General features: G+C 39.4%; 2 protein-coding genes across 5 annotated transcripts in view; both read right to left on the reverse strand.

Moving 5' to 3' along the window:
- Positions 1-22,995, reverse strand: part of LOC115591669 (complement factor H-like) — a 96,535-nt gene that overhangs the window by 38,556 nt on the left and 34,984 nt on the right.
- On the reverse strand, positions 2,970-22,651 carry LOC115591672 (complement factor H-like). Of its 4 annotated transcripts, none has more exons than XM_030433850.1 (6): positions 22,453-22,651; positions 21,243-21,422; positions 12,373-12,540; positions 6,054-6,236; positions 5,620-5,799; positions 2,970-3,286 (listed from the first exon to the last, which is right to left on the reverse strand). In XM_030433850.1, exons 1-6 carry the CDS (start codon positions 22,520-22,522, stop codon positions 3,108-3,110), a joined length of 960 nt encoding a protein of 319 aa, XP_030289710.1. In that variant the 5' UTR covers positions 22,523-22,651; the 3' UTR covers positions 2,970-3,107. The 4 variants fall into 4 exon arrangements, with proteins under 4 accessions (XP_030289710.1, XP_030289709.1, XP_030289711.1 ...); XM_030433849.1 differs by having other exon boundaries at positions 6,054-6,239; positions 22,453-22,650; XM_030433851.1 differs by lacking the exon at positions 12,373-12,540 and having other exon boundaries at positions 6,054-6,239; positions 22,453-22,650.

Genomic DNA, 22,995 nt, shown 5'->3' on the forward strand with positions numbered 1-22,995 from the left:
AAGAGATCCAATCTCAGTGATGGAGCCTGGGGCGAAGTGACAACAGAGGTCCAGGAGCTCCTGTGCTGAACACCTGAAGACCCCGCCAGCAATGGCGGAGCAGCGACCATCCAACATTGTCGCGAGCCAGGGAGACCGCAGCAGCAGAGGAGAGTGACAAAGGAGCCCAGCGGTGAATAACCCCGAGGTTGTGGTGGAAGGAGGACCAGCGGAGCAATGATGGACAGCCCACGGAGTATTGAGTGCGTCGGTTTGAAAGTTAGCGTTGCTAGGCTAACAGCTGACCAGCGAGGCTAACAGCTGATCAACGGAGAAAGGTGAGTCCACGGATGGTTTAGGTGTGCTGCCTTCAAAGTTAATAAAGGATTTCTTTTTCCAACAGAAAAAATCTGTTTTTGCTAAGGATTGAGAAGCAGCGATATTCATGCCAGCGTCCTCTGGCATCCGGATTGCCATGGTGATATATGGATTTCTAGAGGTCAAGGGAAGCCATTTATTCAAGACTTGCCCCAGTGGCTTTACATTTAGTCAGTGCCCCTGCCTCCCAAGCATTTGCGGAGCGCATTTTCTCTATGTGTGGACTTCTATCGTTGGGTCTGAGAAATCGGACTACGACTTCTCTTGAGTAACACTTGTTCCTCAAGATTAACAAAAAGTTATTGCACTAAAGATATGTGGTGATAGTGGTATGTGTACCTGTGTGTGTGAATATGCATGTTTGTTAGTCCTCTCCACAATATGGAGAACCAAACCTGACATAAGTATAAATAAATAAATAAATACATGAATAAACGCATAAATGCATAAATAAGTACATAAATGTGTAAATAAATAAATGCATAAATAAATAAATGCATAAATAAATGAATAAATAAATAAATGCTGAAATAAATGTATAAATAAATAAATAAAAGTATAAATAAAAGAATAAATGCCTTTTATTTATTTATACATTTCTGTTCACCCACATTTATATATTTCTGTATTTCTGTTCACCTACATTTATTTATTTCTGTATTTCTGTATTTCTGTTCACCTACATTTATTTATTTCTGTATTTCTGTGTCCATATGTAAATGAGGAGGTAGGAGATCCTAACCTCAGTCAAGAGCATGATTTGTTACAGGAGTGTGCTCGATGAGGGTCTACTACTTCTGCCTTACTAGCAGCGCTGATTCCTGTACACTGTACAGGAATGTTGCTGGCTACCAGCAAGCCCACTCTGCAGTTGTTGATAGTTGTTCATGTAGCTCTGGTTTAGTTATGAATTTGACTGGCGTTCATTATAACTTGCGAGGGTCCCAGGTGTGCTGGTGGTGTGGTTTGAGAATCCCGTCTGGAGAGAGAGGGGTCCTCAGCCATGTCCGCTAACCAGGAAAAACATTCTGCTCATCGCTCCAAGTCATGTATATGTGTATTCTAGACGAGCGCTACAGAGCACAAATCGTCCAAAAGTGCATGTTGTCGGTCTCATATCTTTGTCGTGAATGCCTGTACTCTCGAATAACTCATGGGTGGAACAGGCTGAGGCATTTGTTCACGCCGAGCGGCTCGAGAGCGGAGTGGAGACCCCTTTTAGCTCTTATGTTAGCTGTTAGCTGCTTGCTGTAGCGCAGCGTCCAGGTTACCTTGTGACACCGGTTACCATTGGGTATTTTTCATTCCGCACTGTTCAAATGGTCGCTTAAAGCCATCGTTCCGAGCCGCATACATTGTTATTAAGCTGAAGCTAAGTCAGTGTGAAAACTGTACACTGTCATACAGCCTGCTGGTCAAACAGTCTGCAGAGTACGTTGACATCCAGCCCGAGCTCAGCGTGTGGTCAATCAGCTGTGGCAAATCGTGAGACGTCCAGATCAACCTGTGATACAAACACCAGTAGCGACAATGGTTCATAGGAAAGCCCAGACATGTATCTCACTCTCGTTGGTAACATGTGTCAACAGTTAACCTGGACGCTACGCTCTTAGCGCTACAGCGAGCAGCTAACAGCTAACTGCTAACAGTGGTGTCCACGCCGCTCTCGAGCAGCTCGGCGTGAACAAATGCTTAATACTGTTCCACACGAGTTGTTTGAGAGTACAGAGATTCACGACAAAGATATGAGACCGACAACATGCACTTTTGGACGATTTGTGCTCTGTAGCGCTCGTCTAGCAGTGGTTTGCAAGTCGCAGCCCCGGCTTCTCCGTGTGGATAGAAGTGTTCAAGCCACGTCAAAACGAATACACGTATACATGACTTGGAGCGATGAGCAGAATGTTTTTCCTGGTTAGCGGACATGGCTCTGAACAGGATTCTCACACCACACCACCAGCACATCTGGGACCCTCGCAAGTTAAAATGAATGCCAGTTAACCTGTCACACTGGTCGAGGCCATTAAGCTAACTGGAGCTGTTTTACAACGTTACAGAGAGCGAGGCTTTAGATCAGGAATCATTTGCTTTTGTCTGGCTCTCCGATTTGACCAATCATGCTCTTGACTGAGGTTAGGACCTCCTACCTCCTCATTTACATATGGACACAGAAATACAGAAATAAATAAATGTAGGTGAACAGAAATACAGAAATACAGAAATAAATAAATGTAGATGAACAGAAATACAGAAATAAATAAATGTAGGTGAACAGAAATGTAGAAATAAATAAAAAGCATTTATTATTTTATTTATACTTTTATTTATTTATGTATACATTTATTTCAGCATTTATTTATTTATTCATTTATTTATGCATTTATTTATTTACGCATTTATTTATTTATTTCAGCATTTATTTATGTATTTATTTATTTATGTATTTATTTATGCATTTATTTATTTATTTATACTTATGTCAGGTTTGGTCCTCCATACCACAATGGAGACCATTTCCTCTGGTTCCTCTGGAAAGTAATAAGATGTGACGCATAAAGTTTACCCTCTTCACACTTGTACATGCCTATTATGTAGGTATGAAACAGACCAGATGAAAGTACACGTTTTATTGAAATGACCAAACAAAACACTCAAGAATAGACAGTGAGTCAATACATAGCTCGTCTAATTTTTTACTTTGGTGGATCATTTACGTATTTGCCCATCCATCTAGTTGAGTAGTTGAACATTTAGAAGCAGGTAGGCAGGTGCATCACACCATCAATACATCTCGAACGCATGCTTGATTTTCCTCTGACACAACTGAACTCGATTTGATCATTATGGGGTGCATACAGCTTATCAGCATGCCTATATTTGAAGGCAATATTATGTCTTCTCATGGCCTCAGCATCCACTGTGCAGGGTCCTGCAAGAGGTAAAAGACAAATAACACTTTGTTAATGTCAGAGATGACTACACTACGCAGAGGTAGAAGGTTTGTTTTCCTTGGTCACTATCCACAGGTATCAGTGGAACAACTGGCATAAGTGTGGAATATCTACATTTATATTACAGTTTTTCTCAATTTTTTACACACAAAAACTGGTACTTGAGACAAAATGACCACAACATGTAACTGATGCACCAACCCCCTGAACCAATTCTGCTAAACTAGAAGCACAATTCCTGCTTTACACTCAAATTGCAGTTCTAAAACACACTTTTTTCGAAACACTACACACAATTCTCTGCATTTGGCACAATTTTCATGAAGAAAATCTCTTGCTTTCACAAAGAACACTCTGTCATTCAAAATTCTAAAGTGAATTGCCCTACTATGCACACTGACTCATCAAATGGGCAAACACCTAGACACCCTACACAACACACTCATTCCACCAGAGCAGCTCAGGTACGTTGTCATTTGGGACAACGTTAGTTTCCACTGGCTGCTCTGGTTCGTAACTGGTTCACTGCCCAACCACGCTTTATCTCCCTCCATATTCTCCATTCCTCAATCCTATTGAGAATTTTTTGTAAAGTGTATGACATCATCATAGTGTTTTACACTGTCACTATCAGTGTTCAACTGGTTCTTATAAATGTCTATTCATTTGATGGTTTGTGTCATTTGAAAACAAAATACAGTTTTGAGAAGAAATAACATTGTTTTGAATGTAAAGTTTAATTTTGCAGGAGAATTGAGGGGTTTTGCCCATTGTGTGTGTGATTTTTGATTTGTGTGTAGAGTTCTGAGAGCATGAGGCATGCTTTCAGAAAATGTGTTGCTTTTGTCCAAAGCAACTTATAGTAAGTCATACATAAATTCATATACTGATGGCGGTGGCTGCAGTGCAACGTACCGACCAGCTTATCAGTCGCAGTTTGGAGTTCAGTATTTTGCCCAATCACTAAATCATGTTACAGTTTTTCTAAATTGTTAAAACACTAAAACCCATTGGCTGAACAAAGTTTGCAGTTGCCTGAACTCATTTGGCTAATTTTGCAGTCTGTTGTCAATACCTTAAACCATTTCACATGGTAAAACACAATTTGCAGATCTCACTTAGACTTTTCAGCAGAACTCTAAACACATTCTCAAAACACATTCTGCACTCTAATGCACATGTCATCCATACTGGTCAACACAAGTGGCAACAATCAAATACAAAAAGAGAACACATGTCATTGATTAACCACAACCACTCAAAATTGATTTCACTTGTTTCAAATCATGTGACACAACCAATATAAGCCAGTTCAGAGAGCAAACAGGTTGTTGAAGGTGGGACGGAGAAAGTTTAAGAATGGATTGGAAGCAATGTGAGAGGACGAGTGTGGGAGGAGGAGGGCAAGAAAGAGGAAGAGGAGGACAAAAAGTGGAAATATCTAATGAAATTTGAGCTACAGTTATTGACCATGTTCTTGTGCATGGACTGACAATGAGGGAAGCAGGACTTAGAATGCAACCCAATTTGAGCCGTTTTCTGTGTCCACCATAGTAAGGACATTCAGGGAACACTATAGTACAGTGCATTTTAGGCTGTATACTGTACAATAAACAAACTGTCTGGCCCTGAACATTGTGCTTTCCATTTGGTTACGGTACTGACTCCTCAATAGATTTTGACTGGTTACAGGTTCATATCAACAAAGAACAAGAATTACAGTATCACAGAAACAAAGGGCACATTTGTGAGATGCAGGATACAGTGCTGTAAAAATAGGGGTACAAGGACGGGGAGGAACAAAAAAAATGGCAAAGAGCAAAGCAGAGTATAATTTCTGATTAATTTTGAGCTACTATGATAGAACATGTTTTCATTCATCAAAAGACAATGAAAAATATGAAATTTGTTTTGAGATTAAAATATACTTTTCTCTGAGACCTATATGTTTTGAACAACGTGTTTTCTATTTTTTGGTGTATTGTTTACTGACTGCTTGACAGTGTATATCATTCTGATCGCTTTGTTTATGATTTGAGAGCAGTGTTTGGTTTTGAGCACAGGTAAATCTGTTTTGAGGCGAAAGTTTCATTTTGCATGAGGAGTCAGAGGTTTTGTAAATAGTGCTTGAAGCTGAGATTTTGTGTTTAATGTTTTCAGAAAATGGAGCAAGGTTTCAGAAATTGTGTTTTAGAAACTGAGAAAAACTGTAATATTAACCAAGCTGCAACATGCAGACACCGGTTGGACATGTTTTATGCAAAATCCGCACTGAATGCACATGAAACATGTAAAGGAATTTTAAACTTACTGAGGCATCTCATCTTTCCAAACCATTCGCCATTTATGCAGGTTTGGTAAGGCTCACCCTCCATTTGGTAAAAATTCTGACAGATGTATTCGACCCTTTCATTATGACTGTAATGGTCTTGGAGACTTTCCTTGATGTCTCCATCTGCAAGGGTTGGTGGATTATTACAACCCAAAGGATCTACAAGAAAGTACAAGTTTACATATTATTGTGGTGCAATTTTGAAGTTTTTTCACCTGGAAAAACAAAAAAACCCCAAAACAAAACAAAACAAAACAAAAAAAAGTCTGAAAGGCAGATACACAGCGTTTTGCAGTCACATGTTTGGAAGGGAAGCATCAATCAAATCAAATCCTCTCTGCTCACTGTGGAAAATTTCCCTGAACTGATTCATAGATTATTTCTTTTCTCCAGTACACATTGAAGTCATTTACCTCCACATGTTGGGAAGGGAGCACTCCACTGTCCATGTGCCAAACATTCAACCGCAGCGTTTCCACGAAGAAAGTGTCCAGGATGGCGGCAAGCAAACCTTAGCTGTTGTCCACTCCTTAGTTGATTGTTCTGTACATTTGGAGTGATGATTACGTTTTCTGGTACACCTGTGATTTGGCATTCTGCTGTTTTGAAGAAGAGAATCTGTTTTATCAAGAGGTTTATACAGTATAAACAGAAGCATATTGGATAAAGGATCCAATATTTTTAAAATCCAAATCTGATGTGAATCTAAATAAAAAATACCCTTGCCTCATATTACATTTGAATGTAAACGCATGTTAAATATCTTATTTAAATTATAGAAGGAAGCAGTGAGAGTAGATGAGATATGACTTACAAAGGTTTTAATCTAGATGCTCCTTTTTCTTGTTAAAAAGCCTTCACTATGTCCATATGAACAATTGATCACTTTACTGCTTGTATGTGAAGGGGTCGTAGTAATGAACCCACAATGAATAACCCGACTCTGCAGTTACAGCCTGTTCTTTCTGCCTTCTGCCAGGTTGGCAATACTGACATTTTGTCATGTCCCTCGGCGTCTCATACAGATGTACAAGGTACCCTTCTGCATTTGTAAGAAACACACCAGGCTTTAAACTAGCTTCCATGTAAACCCATCTGCTGCAATATATGATCAGATCAGAGCTCCACCTGACGTGGTTTACATGGTGACCTACACATTCTCTCACCCAGACTACTGAAAAAGCCAACTGCAAGTGACTCCCAAAATAACAGACATATTCCCAAAAACAACATGACCATTGCAGCATATCAGCGGCGAGTGTACCAGACCTTAGTTGTAAGCTGCAGATTGATTAGATTTAAGCAAGAAAATGACCTGGTTTGGTTTAGGAAAACATTGTGCTCCGATCAAAAGAACTAGGTCACTTGTACAACTTAAGTTACACAAGCATATAAATATTTAAACTTACTTTGGCCACATACCTGTGTATAGAACACGTATAAAACTCTGTGTATATTCAGGTGAATAAATCTGTCTACACTCAAAACAGAATACACTTTTTATTTCAGTCTTTCTGTCAGATTTATAAAACCCCACATACGTCGGTTCCCATGCGTCTTTTCCTTTATACCGTATCCTTTCCCTCGAGATGATTTGAAAAAAACAGTGAAGCCAACTTTGCATCTCACTCTCACTTGTTTTCCATCAGTGTATCAGTGCTGCACACAAATTGTGTCAACATTTTCAACATACATTAATTTGTTAAAAACAGTTCACATGTGCAGCCTCTTTGTTTTGCTTCTGTTTACGATTGTGGCATTTATTTGTTCATGCGTTTATTAATCTAAAAATCTATTAGTCTGTATTGAACGTAGTGAACTAGCCACTAATGCATTTTCCAGCTGGCCAGTATCGAGAGCTATGGGCAGTCTTTAGTCTGGCAGTGGGCGTTCATGTGTTGCAGAAGTGGCTCTGAAGAGAGGCTTCAAGGGAGGAGGTGGTTTATTGGGAATTCTGTAGAGCCGATGGACTTGCTAGTTATGAAGAAGCAGCATTTAAACAGCATTTATTGACCAGCTTGATCAAGGAGAATAATAGCGATCAGCACAGTGTGACAACCACTACCACTCTCAAGAGCATGTCCTGAAAAGGTAGTCTCATCCGAATAAGCCTGTAAAATATTGATGTCCAACTAGAGTTATATAATTCAAGTTTGTGCTGTTATTTTGTAATTGCTTTATGAAATATGTGCGAAAGCTGCATGGAGGTGGACGAGGCGCAGGACTCTGACAGTGGAGTCGGTGTTCACATCCTGAGTCTGCTGTGTGTTTAGGTTCAGGCGGCAGTTGTAGCACTTTGGTTTTGTCCAGTGAAAGTTTTAGCTGATATATACATAATATAGATACATAAATATATAAATATGCTGTGTCGCAAATCACTACACAGTTTTTCTGTGGACCCAGATCCTTTCTTAAACCATAACTGAGAGCTACAAGGACCTAACCATGGAAAAATGTAATGATCTTGTAGTTATTACGCGCAGATATTTTATTGCAAGATAGTCTGGTGGACGAGAAATGATAAACATAGCAAGTGATGATTTACTGTTACTTTCAGTATCTGTAGTTTTGACTTAGCAGACATGTTCGATTATTAGTATTAACAATAAATTCACAAACAAAGTGGTGCAGGTGGAGTTACATCACCACAACATATCTGATGTTTTCACTACCAACAGCTATAACACTACCTACCCCTCTACATTTAAGTTAGAAATGATACATATTAAGCCAGATTTAGACCAAAGATTGGCACTTCAACAAAACTGTTCAAGAACATTCCAGAGGAGAGTTGCAGCAGTGCGAACTGACCCGCTGCAGCTTGACTCAGGTCAGCTGATGGCATTCCCTATGACTCAGCTTGTCAAATTGCCGGTGGCTGGTTTTAGTACGTAATCCATCTAATCAATGTACTGAGAGCCTCCGACTTAATTGCCAACCTCACTGCTTTTCTTCTGCTACGCTCGCACTCAGCCTTTTTTTTTTTTAGCCATTTCATCATTACTACAAATGCAACTGTAGCAAGTCACCATCACTGTGCTCATTTATTATAATATATAGGGCTGCTCAATTATAGAAAAAAATCCTAATCACCATTATTTTGGTCAATATTGAAATCACACATTTCTCTCTAAAAAAACACTTTGTAACTGAGAACTTTTAAATTTCCCATTCAAAATACACAAAATGTTCAAATTGAAAATAATGTACAAACATGTATCCAACTGTTCTGCAATTTCTATAAAACATTCAATTGAATAAAATAAATATACGTAGAAAATCAAATAAGATCTTTCGCTAAAAAGTATCAAATGGCAACCCGTGCGGCAACCCCCACCGGTTGCGTTTTGAGTCGGCATGGCGCAGTACTGACAACTGGCCGCAGTTATAGGTATGTGTTATAAACACAACAACATGAAGTGTTCCCGACTGAAGGATTACCAGAAGAGCTTGTATTTGTCTCTTTTTTGAGATTTTTGTGCTGGTGTCAACACGGAGTGTTTTATTCTGACAAGTGACTGGATGTTATGTTGTTGTTTCGGTGCTTAACTTCCCGTCTGCTCTGTGCTAAATTCAGCTGAACTGCTGCATCGTGGCTCCAATCCGGCAGAAATAGAAGTCCTGCTTATCTCCTTCGGAGGGCTCTGGACTGACTGAGCTGGGATGGAGCAGATACGCAGCGCAGTGGACCTGGTGGAAGTTAACACATAGACTAAAGTGAAACCTATTGGTATTGCAGCGGACATGATGCCAGTCAGCAGGGCCGCGCTGAATGCTTTGGGGCAGGGACTGAATTGCGCATGCGCATCTCTAGGCCTACTGTACAAAGAAAAATGCCAAATAAATCGATTCAACTTGATTATATTAGTTTCGAGATCATTTCACCCATAAAATTGAAATCAAGATCAAAATTCAATTAATTGCACAGCCCACACTGACGTACAAAGAGTCGTTGCAATTGAGATGCTACACCGTCTGGTCTAATTGCATTGGTGTGAACTGGGAGGTTTTTAAAATATTTCAGATAGGCATAGATGCAAGTTTCAACTCTTTGGGTAATTTATAATAATTTAATTCCTGGTGAAGTTTGTTCTTTCAGAGCGCAGATATAATTTGGACAGTAATGTTTGTCATTAAACTATAAAATATCCTACCTCTATGTATCGTTGTCTCAAGTGTTAACCACTTTTGAGGGATCATTGGGAAAAAAAATGTGTTTATGGATATATTCTGCAAGAATTTCTATGCAGTTAGACTTTCAAAATAACACTTGCTGAAACATTTCACATATTATGTCATATGATGACTTTTGGATTCTTCCTACTGTTGTGAAACGGTTTAAGCTTAGTAAGGTTTAGCCACAAAAATTACTTGTTTAGGTTCAGGGACCAAAAGTACTTGGTTAGGTCTAGGAAAAAGATCATACTTTAGGTAATGTAGCATGATTTACATAAAACAAACCACTCTTCACTCTTGACCACACATGGACGCAAACTCCACCCCCGACGGGCAAGTCCTGTATAGGTCCCATCAAACCACCTTGACTGTTCCCGCTGTTCACGATTAATACTACTACACTGGAGGGGTGCTTCAACATGTGAAGCCATGAAAGTAACTACAGTGTCAAGCTGAGACGCATGAGGCCTCTGACCAGGCTGGGAGTGAAAACTGGCTGTTCTGAATGAGTTGTGGCCGCCTGAGACATTTTAGTGTTGGATATATTTTTTCTGCATGGCCAGCATACTCACCGGACATGACACCCATTGAGCATGTTTGGGATGCACTGGATGCGACACGTGTACAATACGTATATGACAGCATGTTCCAGTTCCTGCCAATATCCAGCAACTTTGCACAGCCATTGAAGAGGAGTGGACTAGGCACACCTGTGCAATAATCATGCCGTCTAATCAGCATCTTGATATGCCACACCTGTGAGGTGGGAAGGATTATGTCGGCAAAGGAGAAGTGCTCACTAACACAGATTTAGACATATTTGTGAACAGTATTTGAGAGAAATGGTTCTTTTGTGTATATAGAAACAGTTGTAGATCTTTGAGTTCAGCTTGCGTTTATATTTTTGTTCAGTGTAATTGTCAATAAAAACCTTTGAAGCTTATGAAATACGTGTAATTATACTTCAGTATACCATAGTAACATCTGACTAAAACATTTAAAAACACTTAAGTAGCAAACTGTGTGAAAACCAATATTTGTGTCATTCTCAAAAGTTTTGGCTACAGCTGTATTTTTACATTTTAACAAGCTAAACTAACATGTTTAACACTGGTAAACACTATACCTGATATACATCTGCAGATTGGCACTGTCAGCGTCACTGTCAATCATGCTTTCTATGAGTGCGTTAGCATGCTGGCATTTCGCTCAAAGCAGCTCAAAGTACAGTGTCATCTGGCCACAAGTGAGGCCTTTGTGGTGTTAAAAAAAGACAAACTGTTCTTCAAGGCTGCCTAATGCTACATGGACTGCAAGCATTAAGTGAATGTGCAAGTCTTGATGGGATAAACCTTGCATCAAGTAGAAACCTGATTTTTCCTTTGATTAAAGCCCCTGTACGGAGTTTTTAACTGGATATAGAAAAGTCTCTGGTTTCTGCTGATGTGTCTCTGTTACCTACAACAGCAAATGAGCCCATCAGTGTGAAGATACGCTATTTCTAAGTAGTCTAATTCTATACCTCTGAAAGGCCTTGGTCGGGTCGGACCACTGACGAAACGATTTACGGCAGTCAGACCGGAACTGACGACATTCAGGATACGGCATAGCTGTTTTGTTGCTATGCTAGCCAGTGCTAACCGAGCTAAAACTTTTGTCATGGCTGATAATGAGACAAAGAAAAGAAAAAGAATTCGAACCGAAGACCAACGAAAGGCCAAGAGGGAATCCGATCGAGCTAGGGCTAAAACACGGATAAACATTGGCGATTCCTTCGAGAGATGGAGAGAGTTGCGGGGCTTGAAGGGAGGGTCGGATCCAGAATTTGCCCGATTCCTCCTAGACAGGTTTGTAAATTTTATTTCATTTATGAAATGTAATGCGGGACGTAGTTTACAGCAATACATGAATTTATGTTGTTACAACAAAGCTGGCTAACGTTACCACGAGATTAGCTCTTGATACTACACTCGTGAAAACGACAACAAACGTCTTAGATCACGCATCCATTTCAGCTGTGTGTATGCTTCAGCCCAGCCGACCTGCAACGATGCATCGGTAATATCCTCTGTCATTATAAATGATTCAGTTTCTTACTTAGAACAAAACATCCATCACAATCACTGTGACTTTGCTGTAACGCTAGCTCTGTAGCACCGTGGGTAATATTTATAGCCGGGAAATTGCAGTGCAACAGCAGCATTACATTGTTTCACCGGCGGCATATTATATTAAGTAGAAATACAAATAGACACATTACCTCGTCCATATGCACGCTGCAGATAGCTGCTAAAAAAAAAAAAAAAAAGTTTTCAAAGCAAGTCCCGTCGTCTTTCCGACGTTTCCAAAACAAATCTACACGCGCCGGCCAGACAAACGTCTTCACGACAGTGGGCGCTAGAGCTCATGGGAAATGCAGTCTCCATTCCGGCAAAATACTACCGCTTTCGTCCAGCGGGGCCGCCAAAATCAACACTAAATGAAAAGTCTGTACAGGGGCTTTAATCCAACTAAACAAACAATGGAATATATTTGTTTGTAGTTGTACGTTCTTACCTGCACAACTTTGAATCTCGATCCAATTACCTTGCTCACAGGTAACAGTAAAGCGTTTTTCCAGGCCATTCTTGCATTCAAATTGGACTTGTTCCTTGTCGCTGTAACTTTCCTTCTCATTGTGGATAATGTCAGCGTCTTGGATGTCAGGTTTGTCACACAGTACCTCTGAAACAAATTCAATGAAAGCAGTTTTTAACTTGGAGATCCTGGGATCAACTGAATTCTGTTGACTGTTAAGGTGTTACATGGTGGCTTCAAGGTGGTCAGGAGTTGTTTTGGGGGTTACTCGTTAGTTGCTGGGTGATTACACTGTAGTTTAGACAGTGTTTTATGCATGTCTGTATTGTTTTCTTTCCATTTGCCTATTCTCACCCTTTTCTGAAAGAAAGACATTCCTGGGCCTCACTGTTTTCAATTGATTCATATAGCCTGCTTTCCCTTGGCATTTTGGAGCTTCGCCACTCCACAATCCACTTTGATCACAATGGATCTTTGTTGGTCGGGGCAGGATTTCGGTGTTAGATTTGCAGCTAAAGCAAACTACATTGATGATTGAAAATGGTAATGTGCCTTGAGACACCCAGGAGTACAATGAACATGAAGTTCTCAGTAAAGCTGAGTGGATCCCCACACTTTACTGTGAATGTAAGCATAAACTCAGTAATCACATACATTGGTAGCTGACTGGTGAAAATGAATACTGGATGGATGTAGTTAAGTATGGAGCCAGAACAATCTCATAATGGATAAATGCACACATAAAGGACTCATAAATATATTTGAGGAGTTGTGTGTATATATATATATATATATATATATGACTCGATACACAAATGCATTTTCAGTGCACACACAAATATGCTATAATCCATATATAAGTAAAATAAAAATTCACATATAAAAATAAGATTTGTGAACATATTTGTGATGCGCACACACATATTTCTTGTTTTAAAAATAAAAATAAAAATTCACAAATGTACAAATCGTCATTTATTTGCAATTTTCATCAAATACATATTTGGAAGTTGTTACATTGATATATGAATTGTCAAAAGCGCATTTGTCTCGGTGCTTTTAATTTGTAAACCTCTCTGCATTGTGGGGTCGTCTGCAGCCAATCAGATGTCTCACACCTTTACAGCCAATCACATGAGTGCCTCCCCACAAGGGGTTTTTAATTAGCATTTCAATTTTGTCAGTATTTCAAAGTGAATCTGCTGTCTTATATGACCTGGGCCCGTATTCACAAAGACTTTTATCTTAACGTTAGGAGTACTCCTAAATCGGACTAAAAGTTTTTATGTAGGAGTCGTTTCTTAAAAGTAATTCACAAACCCGCTGAGACCTACTTTTAGTTATGAAAACAGTGAACTCCTAAACTAGAAGTAACTCTCTGTTGCTATGGATGACGTCATTTTATAAGGACGCACTTAGAAGCAGTGACAACGGTGATTGGCTGTTGAGTGACAGGGCAGCCCATTGAAAAGTCATTTAGGCTACGCAATGCATGAAGTGAAAATAAGGAAGTTGCCTGCAAGCCCATGACAAAGCCTATGGAAAGATATTGGATAAAGAAATGTGTTTATGATGAGAATTAAGTGCCCCCCCCCCCCCCCCCCCCCCCCACAACAAAAACGCTTCGGACAAAAACTACAAATTAGAAGATTCCGATGAAAAACGTGAATTGCCAATAAAAGCGGCATTTGCTCGAAAAGCTGCGTCAAACCACTCTCCATTAAAATTCGGGAATCGTGTGTTGATCCGGGCCATTTCGCAACAATGTCCAGTATATTGTAACATGCATCAAAGACAATTTGTGTAACTTGCAACTTTTTCCGATTGACAAAAGCCCTATTCACACGGGACTAGTATAACCTGGGGACCTCCAGTAATTTCTAATAATTGCGGAGGTCGTCTGTGATCTTAATCCCGTGTGAATCTGCCATGTCCATAATTTGTAAAGTAAAAATTCCACCGCAAATTACCTATCATATTTCACCAAACACAGAGGTCATGTGATAATATCAGTCCCGTGCGAATCGGCATCTCTGTGATTTGGGATCGTTTTTTGTTTTTCTTAAGGTTTTTTGTGTTTTCCACCTTTTTCCCGGTCGAGAATTATGGAGGCTGCGTTGGGAATTATAAATGAAAGTTTTGACAGCATTTTGGGTGCAAATTCAGGAGGCTCATCAGAAGAGCGAAATTTCGAAAGATGATTAGATGGATTACATGCATGGCAGCATGCGGTAAGGAACATTTTTCCATCTTTCAACAGGCTCACCAGTTATTATATTAAAAATATCCATATATAACAGTTGTGCTGCTCCAGCAGGGGCTTCGGTGCGATCGACCCGGATGATAATGTCAGTAAAACACAGACTTTGCTTATCCTGTGCGAATGCGCCGCACGAAACACGGACGTAGTGGGATAAATTCTAAATCACTTGAGGTCCCCAGGTAATACTAGTCCCGTGCGAAGAGCTGCATTTTCCCCGTAGCCAAATACCGGTGTGTATTTTAACTCTGGCGTTATTGGATTGTTTCGGTTGGTTGGGAACGTTATTGCGTCCCTCACCAACTCAACCACAACTTCAGTCCCTTCACGGTCCATCTGACATCGTTTTAATAATTCCCTGTCATTTAGCGTCTCCAAAACATTCGGCTGTGACCAGGTCTTAGCGAGTTAGGAGTCCTCTGGACTACTTCTAAGGTCTCCCAGACTTAGGGGCTACTTTTAGGCTTAAAATGTTTTGTGAATAACTCTTATTTTCAAAAATTAGGGGTCCTAAAGTTACGACTGACACGCCCATTATTTTTAGGAGTTGCTCCTAAATTCGCCTGTTAGGAGCTACTTTTAGCCTTAAGATTCTTTGTGAATATGGGCCCTGGAGCACAAGAAAAGTGATGGAGTGACTGAATGAGCAGTTTCAGTGATTTAAAAACTGTTCTGCCCATTTATTAGTTAGGGACAACTCTACATGGAACGACCGAGGAAAAAATGCCAAATTCATGCCTAACATGCGTTCTTTAACAATTCCTTATGCCATTGAAATATTTTCTACCGTGTGGGTATTTCAGTCAGCCTATGATATGACACACACTACTCTCTTGAGCGCCTAGCAGTGATAACAGCTTTATCATCGAGATTATGAGAGATAGAGACAGTTTGTTTTTTTCAGACTGTTTTGCCAGAGCTGGAGGGGGCATTAACCCTAGCTCTGAGTAGAATATAGCAAACAGCGGGCTTAAGTTAGTTTTACAATAAAAAAACATAGCTTTTCTTCTCAAATAGCCCAAAGCATTAACTGACCAAATCAATAAGTGATTGTTTTTTTTCTAACTGCAGTGAAACAGCTGAGAAAATGGGCCTTAAATGTGACAATCTTACCGTCACTCTGTAAAGACTTTTCCATTTTCAGCCACAGGATGAAAAGCCAAAGAAGGTGAAAGAGTCTCATTGTGAAGATCCAGGAACTGCTAGTTTTAGGAACAATAATAACTTTGTTTCACTGAAGTTTTTTTTGCCTTTGACTTCTACAGAGCAAAGTCTTCCTGTGCAGTGCCCTCCTCTTACTGCACGCACACACACGCTTACATTATGACTTTATTCTATCTGCTTTCGTAGCTGCTTTACAGACAGAATTAATGAATAAACTCACATTTTGTCCTGTGTTGTTGGTTGCTGCCGCTTGGAAACACTAGGTGGGTAAAAGTTGTCTGTGAACACTTTTAATAAAATCATTTTGTGTCGTAGCTTCTCATTATCCAGAATGCCCATGCTTGTGTGAATCGGCTACATAACATCTAGTAACATTTACGATTATTGTATCCTGTATTCTCTGCCGTCCTCACCTAATTTTACTGCCCTTCTCTTGTCCATTATGATAATAACCGGTTTGCCATCTAACGTCTGCCTTCATCCATGTGAAGTCAGCATGTAGTACAAGTACTTTTAAACTTTGCTCAAGTAAAGTACTTGATTAAATGTCATCAGTTACTTAATTTTCACAGCATTGGAGGCCTGATTAATGAATATTAATCAGTGTCCAGTAATTTCTTCTCATTGTCCAGGATGCCCACGTTCAGTGAAAACTGTTCCTGAAGACATTTAAGGTGAGTAATGAGCCATACAGTTTCAGAATGTGTCCTAATTTGAACTCCACAGTGCTCAGTTTATATAGCTTTCTTGGAGATTCCAGAAGCGGCATGACACACCGTACATCTGTGATTTGCAAAAGTTGCCAGAATTTAAGTTCATGCAAATGAGGAGTCGGACACTCAACACCCCGTCTCTTGAAAGAATGCATTGCATGGCTGCTTACATAGACAATGAATGTAAAGTGTAGGAAAGACAGATCCTGTGGACACGTACCATAACACTGACGTGTTGATGACATGCTAATATTGGCTGTAAAGTTTGAGTACTAGCACAAAGCTATAATTACTCCAGATTTCAAGATATATAGTATCATTGAATTATATATGAATGTAATTTAGGTTTTACACATGAAACTTTTTAATAAAACCCAACAAATAACAGCCCCCTTCTGCAATTTGATTTTCAGTGTCTGTCCAAGCATCAATATCCTTAATTAAACATTAAAAGGTCCTGAAAGTAAAGCTAAAAACTGTAACACCAGTTTTGACTTTAATTAGACAATCAGTTATTTTCTGTTATTTCACAGTATTTTTTAGCGCCCCCTGCTGCCAGAACATATACATCAATCAACCTAGAATAACATCGATCATCTCATCACAATTCAATGTTCTGCTGGGAAAACCTTGGGTGCTGGCAGTCATGTGAATGCCACTTGACACGCACCACCATCCAAACAGTGTTGTGGACCAAGAAAGCCCCCCTCATCGCAACACTAGCCGATGGCATTGGCCACTGAGCAGGAAAATGTGCCCTGACGCACCGCAAACACTGGTCAGGAACAGCTTAAGGACCACAATAAAGGGCCCAAGGTGTTGACTGGGCCTCCAAATTCCCCAGATCCCAATCTGATCGAGCATCTGTAAGACGTGCAGGAGCAGGTCTGATCCATGGAGGCCCCCAAAATACAGGACCCAGAGGATCCACTATAAAACACCCTGGTGCCAGACACTACAGGACACCCTCAGAGGGCTTAAGTCGACGTCTTGATAGATCAGAGCTGTTTTGGCTGCATAAGGGAAACCCTCACAATATTATTGTATGCCAGATTGGTGTATCTATCCAGAAAGTCTGATCTTCATATTGTTAAAGAGGAAAAATATAAATGTTTGCAGAGACAATTAAATCTATTTGAGAAAGCAGAAACTGTCACATATGACAGATGGTTGATGCCTAATTGTTCCACTTTTTTGTTTACCTTTCCTCTGGTTAATCATGTACATGTTTGTCCCGCCAGCTCTTGTCACTTCCAGTCAACTAAAGCTTTTACTGGCAAGATGGGCAGGTCGTTACACCATCAAAACACACACACACACACACACACACACACACACCCACACACACACACACACGCACACACACACGCAAACAACCAAACTCATGCTGTGCCAGTGGGTCTTCCTTTGGTACACCTGACCTCAAATTCATGGCAAAATGTTAATCCATTATTAGGCATCACCATTCAGCCACACTGAGTCTGTTTATTTCAAACACTTTATTTAGGCATCCAACCTTCAACAAGGCAATACTTTTACACTTCATTCAAATGTATATAATGCACATTTTTGCCTCCTGTATATAATGCACATAGCGTATAGTCCTTTCTATATTGTATCTTTCTCTCTTATCTAAATCTTTTTGAGTATTTTTAAGTCTTGTATTTATTGTATGTCGATCTACCTGCTACTGTCACAAGTGAATTTCCCCGATGTGGGATGAAAAAAAGTGTAAAGTCTAAAGAGATCATGGCCAAATGTTGTCAATGGCAGGAATGACTTAACAGCATTCTGCCTACATAAAGTGTTCTAAGAGGCGCTCGTTAGCTTTTGCTGATGTGAAAGTGCCAATACAACAACGTAAAAATAAACTCCATGCATTCAAATGCATCCAAAATCCTACTTATGACTGATGTAAGCATCAGCAAATATGCTTAAAGGCTCAAAAGTAGAAGTGCTTTATATATGACATCATTACACTATATCATTGTGTCAGCACCTTTTCACTGTTGTAGTCAGTTGAGGTGGCGTTAGTACTTCTTAGAGTTTGGTAGTGTATTCCTGTGGTTCCCAATTTAAGGGTTGTTGTACTACTACTACTATTACTACTGCTGCTAATAACTTTATTTTTCTTCTCAACAAAGTGACAAAGTGCTGCACATCAAATACAGGTTAAAATAAGCCTCACATAATACATGAGAATAAAACAAAAGTTTTAAATGATGGCAGGTTAAAAGTGCTTCATATGGAGCCCCAATTGAGGTGATACAACTTCTAGCCAAAAGGATCGTTTAAATTTCTTTTGTGTTTCTACTGCAGCCTGCAGGATGTTTGATATTTCATCACATAAGAAAAATCAACATTGATTTAAGCTTGTCTGTTGTAATTTCTTTAATATCATTCCTGGACAGCTGGGTAAGCAAATTGAGCGCACCTTCCCTAGAAACTGCAGTAGCCTACGTGATGTCCCTTAAGGTGAGTGTCTTTTCTTTTCTGTTGTAGTCAATATCTTGTTATTCCGCATTGAGACAGTAATTTTGTTAGGCCTATTATATAGTGAACTTTTAATCTTCTGTGATTTTATTGAAGGACAAATGTCCAGAGAACACTACAGACACCTTCAGTAGTTCAGTCAGAAAAACAACAACCCGCAAATCAATACAAACTAGATTGTGATCACTGATAGGCTACAGGTTCCCCTGGCAACACGATACACAATGCGTTCGATGGCATCATTAAACGCTGCGGCTCATATCGCCTATTTATACCCTCAGCTGAGAGTCTGATGATGCTACTTTCAAATGAGATGGTCAGTGAAAGGCACTGCCTAAATGCAGGATAACAAGATATTAATGAGAACAGAATAAGAAAAGACGCTCACCTTAAGGACATCACGTAGGTTATTGCAGTTTCCAGAGAAGGTGCGCTCGATTTTCTTACCCAGCTGTCCAGGAATGATATAAATATTATAAGTATTTCGTGCGCACATTATACCTACTTCGTGGCCACGAAATAAGTATTTTGTGTGCACGTTAAACTTATTTCGTGGCCACGAATAAGTATTTTGTGGCCACAATTTAGTATTTTGTGGCCATGAATTAGTAATTTGTGCGCACGTTATAGCTATATTGTGGCCACAATTTATTCATTTTGACCATGTCATGTCTGGGGCCCCATTAAAAAATGCGAAGTAGATGTGGCATTTAAATTGAAATGAAATTGCTTTATTTTAGATCTTCGGTGAGGGTGGGTCATTTTTGACCCGGAGGATACAGAATGAAACAGACCAGATGAAAGTACACGTTTTATTGAGATGACCAAACAAAGCACTTAAGTATAGACAGTGAATCAGTACATAACTGGTCTAACTTTTTACTTTGGTGAATCATTTTTATATTTGTCATCCATCTAGTTGAGTAGTTGAACATTTAGCGGCAGGTAGGAAGGGGCATCACACCATCAATACATCTCGTACGCATGTTCAATGTGCCATAAGGTCTTCCGGTGACACATTTGAACTCGATTTCATCATTATGGGGTGCATACAGCTTATCATAACGCGTATATTTGAAGGCAATATTATGTCTGCTCATGACATCAGCATCCACTGTGCAGGGTCCTGCAAGAGGCAACGGACAAATAACACTTTGTTAATATCAGAGATGACTCTACAGTATGCTGTATTTATTTAGTTACTGCTGGTCTTGGCTATAACATACATTATATTTCTTCAAATACATATACGATATTCAGTGTTTAAAAACTAAATGCATCTTCCTAAATGTAACTAGAAACATATTCTGTAAGAATATTTTGCATAAAAAACACTACTAGCCAGAAAACAATATATATAAAAACAGAACAGTTTTATCTGCCAGGGAGGTCATGTTTTGGCCCGTGTTTGTTTGTTAGTCTGTCAGCAGGATTACCAACAATGAAGGCAGCGTTATAGCACAAAGGAAGGTAAAGATGTTGTGTCCTGGTCACTATCCACAGGTATCAGTGGAACAACTGGCAAAAGTTTGGAAACTCTACACTGCAAAGAGGAATAACCCTGCTGACGGAGGAGGCAAAGAAAGCAAAAAGGGAGAGTGATAGAAACCGAGGTATAACAAGAATGAGCTGACGAGCATTCACTCGATGTTCCCATGCTGATGTGTTTCCTCTCACCACCAGGACTAAGGATGGTTAAAAATCAGCTTTCCTTTATCGATCAATAACAAAACCTGCTTATGTATTAAAACAGCCAAGTGTTTTGACCCGCCGTTTCACAGCACTGAGATCAGTTTTTCGTGCTGGACAGTGGCCCATCTGCTCACGGAAGCCATGATGCTAACTCCATTTAATTGCTAACTCCTTCTAGTTGCTAACTCCTTTTAGTTAAGTAAAATGTTGTATATGAAATAAATATCTCAGAGTTTGTATGATTACCTTATTAATCCTTATTAATATTGTAAATGCTACCTTTCTGAGTTTGAATTTCTTTGTACACCTTTAAGTAAAAGGTATGGTTCTTCCCTTGAAATTTGTGTTGAAGTATGAAGTGGAATTAAAAGAAAAGACTGACATGAGTAACAAGCACCTCACGCTTATACTGATGCACAGAGCTTGAGTCAAATTTCTTTTATTAATTTAATCACTAAATCCTTTTAATATGAACCAGGCTGTAACAGGGAGAGACCATGAAACATGTAAATAGGTTTGTAACTTACTGAGGCATCTCATCGTTCCAAGCCATTTGCCATTCTCGCAGGTTTGGAAAGGGTCACCCGACATTTCGTATAGATTCTGACAGATGTATTCAACCCTTTCACCGTGACTGTACTGGAATCGAAAACTTCCCTTGATGTCCCCATCCACTAGGGGTGGTGGACTATCACAACCCAAAGGATCTAAAAAAAAGTACAAGTTTAAACATAAATGTTTTGAAGTTTTATCACCTAGAAAGACAAAAAACAAAAGATCTTTCACTCCGAAAGGCAGAGACAGTGTTTTTTCAGTCACATGTTTAAAGCAAAACTCTCAGCAAAATGCAACTTAGGGTCTTTTTGTGAATGTACCCGAGTCAAACGTTCGTTTAAAAGCATAATCACGATGAAAGCACCACGTTTAAGATATATATATATATAAGAATATTTTTGTTCTCGGGTCAAAATCATTTTCAGTAGAGTGCTAGGGGCAAATACTCTGTTAGCAACAACATTGCTATTTTAAAAACACTAAGAAGGCTCGACAACATGAAACTTTGCTCGTAGTATCAACCAGGGTCTCTACACATGAACACAAGCATTGAGAATAATGGGCCTTCTTAGTTTCTTTCTTAAGTTGTTCTTCAGAGGTTCCTTAAGAAAACCCGAAGTCAGATTCACAAATTCGTTCTTAAGCCTCAGAATTGTTCGCAGCTGTGTTCTTACATTGATGAAAGCCGCAGGAGCAATATATATGCCATTGTTTTGCGGGCCTTGGATGGAGAAATGCCATGTATAAATAGGGTGAGCAGAGGGGTTACTAATTGATGGCATGTTTCCAATTTACTTGATTTATCTTAAATCATTGGCACATTTAATTTATTTTAGAATTTAAATTCTTTGTAAATTACCAAAAATATGAAATAAATAAATACATGAATAAATATGACAGAATTATCACTGTAATATTGCATTTTATTGAACTACAAAAGAGAAGAAAACACAACCATGCCAACATTTCGGCACTGAAATGTGCGTAAGAGTACTCCTGAGTGTTCATAGGATTTGTTCTTGCCTAAGAAAAAATCCTAGATAAGAAAAAATTCATGAATGCCACAATCTTCGTAAAATCTTCGTAAGTGGGACTTAAGAACAAGTTTGTTCGTATGACCGGTTCATGAATGAGGCCCATTGCACTTTCAGAAAGCGAGAATTAAAATAAAGTCTATCTTACCATTCTGTGATACAGAAACTTGTACGTTGCCCCACAGTTGGAGAAAAAGGAGGATTAAAGATGATCGCATTTTGACAAGTGGCTGTGCAGTGACAAACTGAGGCTAACTCCTTTAACAAACTGTCTTTTCTTTGCAATTCCTGTATGTTTATCCCCAGCTGCAGTCCACAGGGAGCACTATGAACTGCCCAGTAGGATTGTGCAAGGCTGCATAAACACAAAATGACACATGGGAACAAACAGCACACACTGTTAACGTATTACTGGAAAAGTTCAGGTACACAATTGATCAGTTTATAGACTTTTAATAGCACATATCTTTGGTGGACACTGAAATTGATTCATATGATATAGCAAGGGAATCTGCCTTTCCACCAGAATATAACATAAACATGTTTCAACCTGCATTTACTGATAAATTTGTGTCAGATTCAGTCAGCCTGCTTTACTAAGGCTGCTGAAAGAGAAAATATTTATCTACTGACTTAATTTGGGACAGATGTTTGAACACATTTGAGATAAATCACATCAAATGTGTCCTGC

Source organism: Sparus aurata, chromosome 11 (assembly GCF_900880675.1).
Source record: "Sparus aurata chromosome 11, fSpaAur1.1, whole genome shotgun sequence".
Taxonomy (NCBI): Eukaryota; Metazoa; Chordata; class Actinopteri; order Spariformes; family Sparidae; genus Sparus; species Sparus aurata.

What these genes read in the sequence shown, in the direction of transcription:
- LOC115591672 (XM_030433849.1), bottom strand. Translation starts at nt 22,522, where the DNA reads ATGCGATCATCTTTAATCCTCCTTTTTCTCCAACTGTGGGGCAACGTA. An exon ending in CGAGATTCAAAGTTGTGCAG is followed by an intron (nt 6,240 to 12,372) that starts GTAAGAACGTAC and finishes TCTTCAAAACAG; the next exon opens with CAGAATGCCAAATCACAGGT. An exon ending in TCCCTTCCCAACATGTGGAG is followed by an intron (nt 5,800 to 6,053) that starts GTAAATGACTTC and finishes ACTTTCTTGTAG; the next exon opens with ATCCTTTGGGTTGTAATAAT.